General features: G+C 44.0%; 1 protein-coding gene across 1 annotated transcript in view; it reads left to right on the top strand.

Annotated features, from left to right (window-relative positions):
• TRPC5 (transient receptor potential cation channel subfamily C member 5) overlaps positions 1-14,053 on the top strand; it is a 90,176-nt gene that overhangs the window by 14,092 nt on the left and 62,031 nt on the right. Inside the window, exon 2 of the mRNA XM_079318758.1 lies at positions 13,415-13,813. Coding sequence (XP_079174884.1) covers positions 13,436-13,813 — 378 coding nt within the window. The 5' untranslated portion in view covers positions 13,415-13,435. The remainder of the gene's footprint in view (positions 1-13,414; positions 13,814-14,053) is intronic.

The raw sequence follows: 14,053 nt of genomic DNA, 5'->3' as shown, positions 1-14,053 counted from the left end.
AGAAAATGGGGTTGATGGTTCTTCCTGTTTTTCAGGACTCCCCATGTCAGGATTTGCAGGAGAGGGGCCCTTTGAAAATAGTGTCTGTCTGGTGATATCCACTCTGGTTGCATTTCTGCCTGTAGCCACAGTTATGACTGTGCTTAAATAAAGTTCTTGAGTGTGCAGCACATTTTCTCAGCTGATTTTAAGCTCAGCATGGCAGTAATGGAGGTGTCTTGCAGCAGAGAAGCTTCAGCAGGCCTTGGCTGGTAAGCTGGCCTGTACAGAAATGCATTTCTCCTCTGCCAAAAGTGGTGTTAAATTGGTGGCTGCTTTATTGGATTGAGCCAAAGGGATCCTCTGTCTCTCCATGTGAAAAAGGGTGGATGAAATCTAGCTGGAATGATTTAATGGACTTCCAAAACTGCCTTCATGGAGAACACCAGTGATGCTTCTGCACTGAGTGATAACACCCTTTTAGCTTTATAAATAGCAGAGCAGGCAATCCCTGGAGTGTGTGGGCTGGAGTCAGTGCACAAAATGCCTCTGTCACCCTGACCTGCTGCCAGAGCAGAGCACAGGCACATCCCCTGCTGCAAGGATCACAATGGGGCTTTTTCCAGACAGGAAAGGACTTTAGAGGAGGTGCAGTGACCTGCAGAGAAGATCCTGCATCCCCAAATAAGCAGCTCCTAGGAAATGCTCATGACCCCAAGCCTGACAGAGCTCAGAGTGTTTGGCTCTCAGGGATGCACAGGGTGGGATTTTTGGGGTGTCTGTTCAGGGCCAGGGTTTGGACTGATTGATGTTCGGGATGTTCCATGACTGTGTTTCTGTACTGTGATTCTGAGATTCTGTTTTCTGTGATTCTAGCACTGCCATGGGCTCCAACACCCATTTCTCCCCTCTCTGTCCCAAACTTCAAATCTGCAAACTTAAAGTTAGGAGATTTTTAAACCCAGAGAATTTGGGACACTTTCTGTCTGGTTTCTGCATCAATGAAGTTCACTCTGTGACTCACACTCTTTACTTCACACCCTAGAGGCTAGAAACTTTTTTTTCTTTTTTTTCCCCCAGGAGAACACATTCTCATATAATTATTGAGCTCCCCAAAGCTGAGGGCTGAAAATAAACCCCAGCAAGTGTGGCTAGACTCCCAGGGAAGTGACAAGCATGGCATGACTGTCATCTAGGCTAGTCGTGCAGGCTGTGAGCAGTTAGGGGAGCACAAACCCTGGGGAAAGCTGCTCTCCTGGGGTGAAACAGCTCCTTGATAGTGCTCAGAGTGATGCTGCTTACATGGCCTGCTCCTTGGAGTGTGTGGTTTATCCTCCATCTCAATCTTAATGCCAAAACAGCTCCTTTCAGAGTCACTTCAGAGGCACTTTGCAGACAGTGCAGTGCTGCTCCCTTGGCAGAGATCAGTATCTTGTGAGCCATCTGTCCTGTAAGAAACAATGCTGCCTTGTCAGGGAGATGGTGAGAACGATATCCCACACGGTGTAATCTGAGTTTTAGCAGCTCCACACAGACATTCAGGAAAGACTGGCAGCATAAAAAGCACAGCTTTTATCAGGAGTGCACAGATAGGAAGAAACCCCAAGCAGCCAGGGATGTTCTGCAGGTAGTTGTTGTTTGGGTAAATGAAGCAATTGGGCAGATTTCCTCTTTGCAGGTCTAGCACTCACCATCCCTTTATGTGCAGTAAATCACAATTTTGGTGCATGGCTGCCATGATCTGACCTATGGTTTAAGTAGTGTTATAAATGAGAAACAAAAGATCTCGATATTCAGCAAAATTTAGATTGCTTTTTTTATATAGATGGAGCAAAGCAGCACTGGGGAACGTGAGGGGTCCCCACCCACTCCATGCTCCATCCAACTTTGGTTTGAAGCCTTTTTTTATAGTATGGTCTCTCATTGTAATCAATAATTAGTTTTTTTTCCTGTCATAATTTTGTCAGGTAAGCAGTGGTGATGAATAAACATCCATAAAGTTTCTGAGTGACAGTCAGTCTCATAGATAACCATCTGGTCTTGGTAGATAAAAATGGCAAAAATTGGGAAGTCTGGTCTTGCAGATCTTGTCTGATCTTGTAGATCAGGAAGTCTGATTTTGCAAAATTTATCAGACTATTGGAAAGTCTGATTTTGCAAACTGGTATTATGTACAACTTATTTAGAAAACATAATATTCATAACAGGGGGATTTAAAACAGAATGATTTAATCATATATCTTCCTCTATCTAGAGTTCATGCTTCACTTCAGACCTTAGTATTCTGGTTATACAAACCCCAGTACTTTTATGATTACCACGAGTCTTTTATCAATGATCACAGGTAGAAACCAGGAAAGCATAAACCAGGTGTGCAGAGCAGTGTTCAGGGAGAGGAGAATTTGGTGAAATTTTGGGTGCACGAGGAGCAGAGCTCAGCTCCTGCCTTGCAGTTAGCACACATTGTCTCCTGCCTCATTCCTCTGCCTGAGCTGTGTCTCTCCTGCCTGGCAGAGGTACCTGGGGGATGCAGAGAGAACAGGAGGGGACAGAGCTCTGGGGCACCCCAGGATCTCCCAGACACTGGTTTGGAGGATGGATGGAAGGCAGCAGGGCAAGGAGCCTTTACAGGGCCTTGCAGGGGAGACATCAACACCAGGAAAGGACAAAAAAACTGGTGGAGACATCTGAGATAGTGACCACCTTGGGGGTGATTTTCATTTAACTGCAAGGTCTTCCTCCCAACAGAGGTCAGACAGAAAAGGAGAAAATGAGGCTGCATGAAGAGACCTGATAGGAAGGAGAAAGGAGAAAGGGAGGACAGGACATCTCTTCAAGAGAAAAAGTAATGCCTTGGACTGGTCTGTGAATCCAATAATTAAGACAGACCCCAGGGGCGAGGTATTTGTTAACTGTTTTCTTTTTAAGGTTTGCAGAACATTAATATTTTAAATAGTTTATTCTTCATTAGCATAATTAAGAATACATAAGTCTAAACTCAGTGAAAACAGAATTAACAAATTAGCAGGTGCAGGAATTTGGAAGCGAGAGGTTTGGGAAAACAGAGCTTGCAAATGTCGGCATTAAGCAGAGCAGGGAAATCGTGCCAAGCCTTATTTATGGATTTGTGCATTTCCTCTGCCTAGACCCACTCCTGCAGCCAAAGGAATGCAGCTCAATTTAAACATGAACCCCCTGCAGTTATACTGTAGCTGAGCCTGAAGCCCAGAGCATATGAAATGAAATAAAATAAAATTCTTCTGAAGAGAAAATGATGAGCCTCGCCTCACATATCTCTTGAAAGCTGAGGTGCCTTGAATCAACACTCAACTGAACAGGGAAGAAAACTGCAAAATTAAATCCAGAACAAAATGGGAGGAAATTTTAGAATAGTATCTCGATGAAGGGAAACATAAAAAGAAAAAAGCAGTGACATTAAGGTACAGTGCAGACAAGGTTTGGGGGAGAAAAAAGAGCATCCTATGCCCATGTGAGAAGTTCCCCTTAGGAAGACCAAGAACTGATTTCCAGATTTTCCAGAGCATATTTAAAATAAAGTTTTTCCCTGGTAATATGGGACATTTCCAGTTTTTATCATCACTTTCATGGGATGAAACTACTGCACTCCAGATTGCTCTGACACTGGGCTTTTCTCAACCAAAGAAGGCACCAAAGAAGTGTTGTTACATCTATTAAATTACAGGTATATAATATATATGTGTGTCTGTATTTATGGGGTATCCTGCCCTATTCTTGCTGTCACAAAAATGAAACAAATAACTTCTATTTTGCTGCAGATTTCCAGCCCATATAACATGAGGATGAATGCTGTCTGTGCTTTTAAAAGGAATTTTAGGTCTGTGGCTCAAAAGGTCAGGGTGTTACTGTTGTTGGTAGCCAAAGGGCACAATGTAAGTATGGCAAAGATTAGGGAATAATGTGGATACTCCTACAAATCTCTGATTTTTCTGGAATAATCTGGAGGTTGAATAAGCAGGTTTTATACTACAGTTGTTCTTCAGGAACCTCTCAAGGCATTAATGGAAGGGAAAAACCTGGTTCTGTGCATTCCTTCACTTGGAAGCAGTACAACAGTGTTACTCCTCTCCCAAGCTGATTTATGTCTATGCAGCATTTTTGGTGTCTTTGGGATTTGCCTGCTTAGTACTCTTGAGAACAACATTTTTCCACCTAAAATGAATGTTTTTTTACTGCCTGCAGCCTTTCTGTGGGTCTTCAAAAACTGTCCAGTCTGCAGTTCTAGGCTCTTTCCTGAACTATCTTAATGAACTAGGATTTGGCTTTGCTTCTTTATTTTATCTGCAGACTATTCTGTTTATTATCACTGTCAGGAGGAGCTCGCTGACTCTTTCTTTCTATGAATATTTCTCTTTTCTGGATGGCATTTCCACCTCCCCATAAAACACCCAGCTGAGGCAGTTGTTTTGTCCAGGATGTGAAGGATGTGATGAGCAGGGCTGACTTGTGCAAAACCACGACTGAGACAAACTGGGGCTGCCCTGCAATCTGTCATGCTCGCTCTCCATCCTTCTAAAACACATTCAGAGAGACCTTTTGCTTGTGGAAATGTTTCTCTTTCTCAGCTCTACAACCATCTGGGTGGCTCAGAATGCAGGGTTTGGTGGTGAGGTGTCTGAACTAGGCAGAATTCAATGTGGTGAGGAAGCTGCATGGAAAAGGGACTGTGAGCTGCACTGTCTGGAACTGTTGAAGGAAATTAAATCTCCCTGAACCAAGCTGTGTTGTATTTAAATCAGTCACCTGCTCTAACTACACATACTTGGATTTTCCACATTTTTCTTCCTCTATCTGGAAGCCCCTAAAAAAATAAAAATCTTTTTTTGTCTTGTGAAAGTTTTAGAAGAGGAAAATATCTGGAAGTTTGTTCCCTTTCCACAGAGTGCAGGCACTCAATGACTGCCAGGCACCCTCATAGGAGCAGGGTGGCTGCTCCTTGCCCACCCAGTGCTCCCTGTTTGGCCCCATTTTGTGAAATATAAATGGTGTGCTTGCTCTCCATGGGGCACAGATTCCTTGTCTTCAATAAATTTGTCTTTTAATCCCTCTGTATTTACCACGGTTCAGAATTTAACTTGGGAAAGAGGATTCATGCATTTTGCACTTATTCATATCCCAAGGGTGCTGCAGGTGAACATAGTATTGTCTGAAATACTATACTATACCCTTTTTTTTTTGCAACTGGGAAACATTCATTTGAGAATTGAGCACACAAGTTTGCCTCTTCCTTCCAAGAACCTCCAGTCAGGTTTGATCCCCAAAGGGAGCCAGAGTGGAGTTGCTGCAGCACAATAACCCTGGGGGCTCAGAGAAGGGGCTGCAGGTGATGGATGCTCCATGTGCTGGCTCTATTTTTACACAAGTGCCAATGAAAAGAGCTTGTTCAGAAATGGGAAGTGATAGCCACTGATAAATCCACTCATTGCTGGATGAGAAAAATGTCTGTGTTGGTAGTTCAGAGCTTGCTGCTGCCTTTTCCTCCCCCTGGCCACTGTGCCTTCCTCTGGACTTCTCCATCCTGCCTGGGTGGTTCACTTGCACTTCCAGGCTGAGGCAGGTCTGACAATCCTCAGCTCTCCCTGATGCTCCTAGATTATCTTGCTGATTGAAAAAAATGATTGACAAAATGATGAGCCAGAGTGGGAACAACCAAAAAAAAAAAAAATCTTGTTCAGTAGCTGCAGCAGGCAGAGATTACAAGCAGCAGGCAGAGAAGCAGTGGACACAGGCTGGAGATGATAATGATGCCATGCTACATTAGTGCTGCATTAGCAGATAAGACAACAGGGCAGCGTGCTTGACAGTATTTCTCAGCTCAGTTGACATCTCTTTTTTGTGGAAAATGAATGCACAGCCCATCTCAAACAAGTAGGGGACAGAGCAATGACGTCAGACAGACAAAATGAGCTTTCTGTTCTGCCTACATTTGTAAAGATATGTACTATGAATATATTCCAGGGCTTTTTTTTTTTTTTTTTTTTTAAATCTCCTCACAATGGTATATTTTTATTTATTACCACCTGCGTGATGGCTGTGTGGCAAGAAGTGGGAGAATTGCAGACTGTAAATACTTTATTATAATAGTAGCTAAAAGCATGTTCTGCAGCCATTCCATCACTGGGAACTCATTTTAATCATTTTAGAGGCCCAGACTGATTTCTGTTGAGGTAATACTGAAATATTCCATGGCTGGGTCAGTACCTCCCCCTCCTGCTGCCTCCCAAAGAGGAGCTTTGCATTTGGCTCTACACCAGAGGCTTTTTCTGCCATCCTTCCCAAAGTTGTGTCTTGCTTTGCAGCTCCTGCACCTCTGCTTCCTTCTCACAGGTGCAGGGATAATTCCTCTGGCTGTGCTGCAGGGAAATCTCATTTGCAGCTGGTTTTTATTGCAGAGCTGCTCTCCACATTCCCAGCCCAGCGTGGCTGAGGAGCTGGGCTGAAATTTCAGCATCGTTATCACCCCATTAGTGCCGTGTGTTATAAATGAGAAACAAAAAGCTTCAGCAAAATTTAGATTGCTTTATTTTATATAGATGGAGCCAGCAGCACTGGGGAACGTGAGGGGTCACTGCTCACTCCATGCTCCACTGAACCTTGGTTTGCAGCCTCCTTTTATAGTATGGTCTTTCATTGTAATCAATAATTTTTGGTTTTTTGCTGTCATAATTTTGCCAGTGATAAGCAGTGGTGGTTGAATCAACATAAAATCCTCTGGGTGATTTGTCAAGTCTCATAGATAATCATCTGGTCTTGGTAGATAAAAACTGGCAAAATTTGGGAAGTCTGGTCTTTGTAGATAGGCAGCATTGATCAAACAAAGGTAGGAAGTCTGATTTTGCAAAATTTATCAGACTATTGGAAAGTCTGATTTTGCAAACTGGTAATAGATACAACGTACTTAGAAAACATAATATTCATAACAGGGGGATTTAAAACAGAATGATTTAATCATGTATTTTCCTCTATCTAGTGTTCATGCTTCACTTCAGACCTTAATATTCTGGTTTATACAAATCCCCATATTTTTATAATTAACACGAATATTTTATTGATTATTACACTGTGTGAAACTCACCTGGGCAAATGTCCATGTGCAGCCCATCCCTGCATCAAAGCACACAGAACCCATCCCTGGACATGCAGGAGGCTTGAGGGTGCCCTAAATATTTGAGACTGGTCAGGCCTGGCTGTCTGCAGCCCAAATTCTTCACCCATGAATTATGCTCTGCCTGGCAGAGGAGGTGTGGAGAAGATGCTGTTGCAAAGAGAGCTTGCTCATCTTTGAATAGAATGAGCTAGGTGAATGCACAGTGCTCTGCAAGAGGACACAAGCTGAAGTTTCCAGCAAGGAGCTCATATATATAAATATTAAAAAAAATATATAAAGCACATACACATATAAAAACACGTATATATATCCCCATATGCAGTTGGTCATGACTCATCAATCGATTATGCAGCGGAAGAGACTTCTACCAGAGAGTTGTCCTTTCCAAATCAAACATATATATCTTTGATAATTGTCACCCTCCCCAGGAAGTTAAGATTTGCAGTTGGGACTTGACTCAAATTGTGACATTTTGTGTTGCTGGTGAAGAATTTTCTTCTGGTGCCTGTAGACTTTGTGATCTGAAGTTTGAGGTTGTCTTTCTTGATGGACACTTCTGGGTTAGAAGGTTCTGTGTTGTACCCCAGGGAATTTATGGGTTCTTAACTAGGCCTGGAGTGATGATGAGGGAAAAAACATTCCATAGGGAATTTTTCTCTGTGTCTTCTAAGGACATATCCCCTCTGTGAATCCCCACTGCAGCCTTGCATTTTTATCACATATGCTATTAGTGCTCTTCCTTTCTCTCATGTTGGGCAGTGAAAAGTGGATTACTCATCCCCAATTTTATTAGCTGTCAATTTCTCATTTTTTGTGTTGTACTGCTGCCCTGCAAATTTTGGACAGCACTTACCCCAGTCAATGATATATTTTATATAAGTTATGAGGTGGATATAAACTTTCTGAGATCGTGGGGCCTTAGCTAAAAGGAATTTGCACAGCCATAGAACCAAAAGGTCACTGCAATTTTATAATTTTAAAACACATCTGAGGTCATACATTTATTCAGTCATGGCTCTCTTTGCATTTAAAAGCATCAGGAAGAATTTCTGCTTCTGTTGGTGAGAGACATCAGTGAGACTTAGGGTTGTAATCTGGTTCCCACTGAAATCCACAGAAAAAGCAATTTTCTGGAACAAGAGGGTATCTTTGCAGAAGGAAGGGAATTGCAGAATGTTACGAAGTCACTTTTATTTCCTCATACTGTGCTCAGCCAGGCATTGCTAGTAAATAAGATCTAGAGCACTTAAAAGAAGGATCCAATCACAAATCCAATTGGTCCATTAACTACATGTAATATTATTTACCTAAGTGGCCCTTCTGGACTATTTCATAGCTCAGGTTTATAACCTTTTTTAAAAAGATCAATAGTCCTGAGCAGGCAGTGTGTGAGCACGTTGAAAGTCAGGCCATTTTCTTAGTTATGGGTTGTGATTTCCAGACCTGGAGTCCAGATTAGAACTGCAGAAGGAAAATGAAACACTCTCCCTGAAACACTAAAAAGAGGAAACCACCTTGGCAAGAAGGATGGGGAGAAGCAGTGAAGCAAGGTGTGTTGCAAGGGACCAGTTCTTTGATGGAGCTGATACAACTGGAAAATGCAGGTGCCTTTTCCAGTACATAAACCCTTCTCAGGTCTGAGAGAGAAGGTGTAGTGGCATTTAAAGCCACCCACAGTTTTGCTGACTTACATGCATGTGAGGGAACACCCAGCTCTGCCCTGACCAGCCTGGCAGGTGTTGGGGGGTGTCCTGGTTTGAAGGACAGGTGTCTGCCAATAAAGGCAGAAACTTCTCTTTCAAATGGAGAATGTAAACCCCCTCCCTCCAAATTATTATCATTTTGAAATTAAGGGGCTGTCAGGCAAAGAAATGGGAATTAGGAAGAACAGTTCTTTACTAGGAAAATTAAAATAGAAATGCAGTATTACAAAGAACAATCCCAAACCCTGCCAGAGTCAGAATCCAAGCTGACACCCGTCAGTCAGTCAGGGTGGTGGCAGCAGTCCCATTCCATGGTGGCTGCATCCTCCTGCAGTGCCAGATGTGGTTCAGCTGGAGCAGTGCTCCTGGAGAAGGTGCAGTTTCCTCTGAAGGTCCAGGGATGATGTGGAAGGGTCTGACTTTCCTCTGGAATGCAGTGGAAAGAAGGTGCCTTGGTGTCCAAAATCTCAGTTTTTCTCTGGGTAGGAAAGGCTTGGCTCCTGCCCTGGCTGGAGCATCTCCCAGTGGGATGATGGAATTTTATCAGCCATGCACTGGGACTCAGTGGCCATGAACAGGAGATATCTGCTGGAGGGAGGATGGGCTGTGGGAAGATAAAGATGATTGCCCAGCTGGTTTAAAGATGGCCCATTAGCAGAGAATATGTGTCAGGAAATCAGGGGCACTGCCCCACCCGGCTGCAGCAGATGGGGACAGAATACACATTGCTGGCCATATCAGCCCAGCACAGGGGGCTTTGTTGGCTGCTCTGAGGTGTGATACAGAGTCCCAGCAAGTGGGAAAGGAAGCTTTTTCCATGTTCAAGATCCAAGTTTGGTCCAGTTTGATCAGATGCTCAAGTCATCTGGCAACTAAATTCAACACCCCCAGAGTCTCCTGCCTCTGTTACAGAGGTATCTCAGCCACCAAGAGCAGCAGTGCTTTTCCACCTCTGAATCAGCTTCATGTTGATGATCAAAGGAAATGAAATTCAGGAAGGTCCTATTTTATAATGGGCCTGGTGATACATGGCTGTAAACTGGCTCTGGCTGCCTCCCCTTCAGTTCTGTTCATCCCATTTCATCCAGGTCACTCTGACTCCCCTGAGACAGGGCTGTGTGGGAGTGTGTAGATTGGGAAATGAGGGATGGCTCAGCTTCTAACAGACCCTAACAACTTCCTGTAGTGAAAACTCATGGAATTTTTAGTGGCAAAAAAGCCAGAAACTTTTCTTGCCCAAAACCAGGCTAGCTGTTCCTGCCAGGTATGGCTGCTTTTCAGGGGCTAAAACCCTGATTCATTGTGTGGAAAAGGCTGAAAAGGCTTGGAGATTTGGACTAATAATTCAGGGAGAGACAGAGGTGATAGAGTCCAAGCTGAGTGCTAAGTCCTCCTGCCTGTATCTTGAGTAGTTTCTTCTATTTCTCTTGTTATGGTTCTCTTCTTTTCTCCACCTGTTTGTGGTGCAGGTATCACCACTGCATTAGTCAGTCTGGATGTTGTCTGAGGCATCTGTACTCAGGCACAGGCTGGGAAGAATTTTCCTTGCCCCAAATAATAAACCAAGTAGCAGAAATTGCCTCTCTGTGAAGAGAATTCACATGGAAAATGTGTTTTCAGACTCTCTGCACCGACTCCAAAATTTTAGTGTGACCGTGTTTCTAGTTTTGCTACCTTCCAGGAATGTCACTGCTGCGTCTCCCTAGGCAGCACCTGGATTTCATCAACGTTTTTGTAATTTTTAGCTATTAAGAAGGAGACAGGACCAGTCTGGGAAACACAAGAGGTTAGGGCCTCCCAGAACTGTCTGCATCACCAAGAGATGCTGGCCCTGGGAGACTGGTTCTAGAGCAGGGATCTTGTGCTCATTCATTCCATCCACAGGTTTGACTGGTGCTTTGTTAAATAATTCTGATTGACAAAGACATCAGGTTAGTCTGTAAATTGTGCTGGATCCATGGCTGAGGGGCAGCTCAACTGATAAAGGTTTTGCTGAAATCTTCCATGAACACCAGGCAGACATTTTTATTATTTTCTTTTAATCCTGCCTGCTATTATTTCCAAACCCAGTCAGCAGCATGTGTTTGTAAGGCTATACAGGTGTTGGAATTCAGGAAAATCATTAATTTTGTGAGTCTTTCCTGTTTGGTTTTACTGCAGCTTCCTATATGCTTGAGGTATTAATAATATTAGCTTTCTTTGGACTGGGCTTATAGTGGGAGATGAGATCTCACTGAGGAGTTAAGATACTTGAAGCTTTCTTTTCTTTCTACTAAATTGTTGGGAAAGAAGGGGATCCAATGCTGGCATGATGTTTCATAAGGTGACATTTGTTATAGCTCATTGCAAATGTTACTCACCATCTACAAAATGTCCAATTAAACTAAAGAGCAGTGAAAAATATCCAATTCCACTTTAGCAGCTGCACTTGTTGCCAGAATGCCTCCTGTTTTTTGGAGCCAACAGGTTTCCCCAGGAGACCTTTGCACCATGACTGCTGTCCTCTGGCACCAGTCCCACTGGTTGGTGTTCCCTGATCCCATCAGCCAGACTGTCACACAAGGACAACATTTCCCTTCCCATTTAGGTTTCTCCTCACTTTCCCAAAGATCTCTTTGGTCCTTAGTTGTTACCAGACCTGTGCTGCATCCTTCTGTCTCCTGTCAGTGTTTCAGTGGGAATTGGTTGGATCCCAGAGGAATGACGTTTTCAGAAACAAAATTTGAAAATGATCTGTGGTTCTTGATGCTTTGGAAAATCACAGTAGTTGGTTCTATGTGCAGTTTATTGAAACTTGAAGCTTCTGAGTCACTGAGATTCTTCCTTAGTTCTAAAAGCATTAGTGGCATAATGTTCCTGTAGAAAATAAGCCAATTTATTCATGGTTTCTATCCAGATTATGGGTCCTTTTGCCTCCACTGCTTTTCTGTGTGTCTTGAGGTTGAATCACTGGATTCTGTGGTTGTGCCTGTGCAGAGAGGCACGTGTGAGCAGTGTGACAGCATCTCTGGGTATGTACCAAACACAAACTTCCCTGGTGCTTGGAGGAGAGCGGGATCCTGGGCGAGCACATTCCCTGAGGTGCCAATCGGGCTGGTACAGATTCCTGGCTCCCCAGGAAGCTCACAGATGCAGCTCTGCTGTCTGCTACAGCCACCCACTACTCTGCAGTGTCAGCTGGGCTGGAGCTCAGATCCACCCACTCTGGAAAGGCAGGAATGCAGCCGGGCTCTGCGAGCTCACAGGGAATGGTACCAGCAGAACCCTCTGCAGCCACCACAGCCTCCTCCTCATTACCTTTGATCAGCACCTCCTTTTCCCCCAGGACAGGGCACTACAATGGGCCAAAACTCTGCCTAATTTGCTGCAGGAAGCTGCTGAGCTTTGGGCAAGGAGATGGAATAAGTCATCCAATTAGTCAGCCCCTGGTGCTGACCTGGAGTCATTTGTTAATGCCAAGCAGAAGTAGAGAAGCCTGGTTCCTTTTTTCCTTACCTGTGAATACCCAGCTCATGTTTCCTGTGATTCCAGTCACCTGCTGGGATCTTTGAGGCGTGGGAAGGAGCCTCAATTCATTCAGTCTTCTGCACTTGTTCCAGGGCAGGATTTACTTCTCGTTTTCCTAGACCACAAAACAACATCACTGCCTTTGGAGAGCAAGGGTGGGAGCTTTCTGCATCAGCCTGTCTTTAGGTCCTATTTATAAATGAGGAGAGTGAGAAAAAAATATTTAAAAACATGCAAGCTTTAAAAATAAAACTGTAACCTAGTCAAAGAGTAAACACTAAGGAAAGAAAAGACTGTTTTAAGAGACGGAAGCAGAGAAGCAGCAGCAGCAAAAATGTTTAAAATTAATCTATTACTGTAAAGAGGAAGGTGTAAAGCAGCAGCTCCTATCACTGACAGTTCAGAGATGCTGGCTTAGCAGTGGAAAAGGAGGAAATAAAAAGAACTTTGAGTGGGAAATAAAGCAGAGATGAGAAATCCATCTATTTACATGTGATAGATTACCCATAAACATGATCATGCTTCTGACCAGACAAAAGACTTCAGTGGTGTAGTGTTTAAACATTGTGGATGCTGGTGAGAGTCAGGGGAAAAAGCAGTTTGCTTTTTGCTACTAAAAGGAAAACAGAAAGGAAGGGATTAATAACAAAGTTTAGCACCTAAACTTAGTGTAAACTTCAGTGTTGTGGACGGAGGAGTGCATAAAGAACATGATGTTTTGGTAAAGGCCTGTTTACAAGAGGTGTTGCCTTCCTTGAAGTAATGAGCTTAATTCTAACCAGTCTATAAAAATGTGCCTACTCCTGCAATAAATCGCTTCTTCTGCTCTCTGGGTGAAGCCTGTGTTGCTGTATATTTTTGCTGTCCCCTAGCTTTACAACAACAGAACAAGATAAAAGGTTATACTGAGTTTCTGTCCTTGTGAGCAGCGCTGCCACCTTTATGGTTTTTTTAAGGTGGCGTTGCTCAGGGGGGTGTTAAGAACACAAGATGTTAAAAAGGGATGGGGAGCTTTTGCCATGGCGGTGGCCCTTTGGGAGTTTTTCTGTCACTGATGAGTGCTTCTCCTCCCTCACAGCTTGCCTGGTCACTATGAACCATGGCCCAGCTATACTACAAAAAAGTCAACTTCTCCCCGTACCGAGACCGGATCCCGCTGCAGATCGTGCGGGCGGAGGCAGAGCTCTCGTCGGAAGAGAAAGCCTACCTCAGTGCCGTGGAGAAGGGCGACTATGCCAGCGTGAAACATGCCCTGCAGGAGGCTGAGATCTACTACAACATCAACATCAACTGCATGGATCCCCTGGGGCGCAGTGCCCTCCTCATAGCCATAGAGAATGAGAACCTGGAGATCATGGAGCTGCTGCTGAGCCACAGCGTCTACGTGGGGGATGCTCTGCTCTACGCCATACGGAAGGAGGTGGTGGGAGCTGTGGAGCTGCTGCTCAATTACAGGAAGCCCAGTGGTGAAAAACAGGTTGGTTGGGTGTTTCTGTTCAGTTCTGAGCCGTTGCCCTGCCTTAGGAAAGTGCTGCTGCTCACAGCAAAGCCCTTGATGCTTTAAATGCCCAGAGCAGACCTGTTTGGATGGTAATTCTCCAACCTGAGCAAACACGTTCTGCCCGACTTAAACACTAAGATTTTTTCTCTTTCACTCAGTGTTCTTCCATCCCCACAGTGTTTGTGGACACACTGATTTATAGATTGATTTATAGAC

The sequence above is a fragment of the Erithacus rubecula genome (genome assembly GCF_903797595.1).
Source record: "Erithacus rubecula genome assembly, chromosome: 15".
In the NCBI taxonomy this organism is placed as follows: Eukaryota; Metazoa; Chordata; class Aves; order Passeriformes; family Muscicapidae; genus Erithacus; species Erithacus rubecula.
Note: the sequence above shows the minus strand (reverse complement) of the source record. Positions and strands in the feature narration are given on the sequence as shown.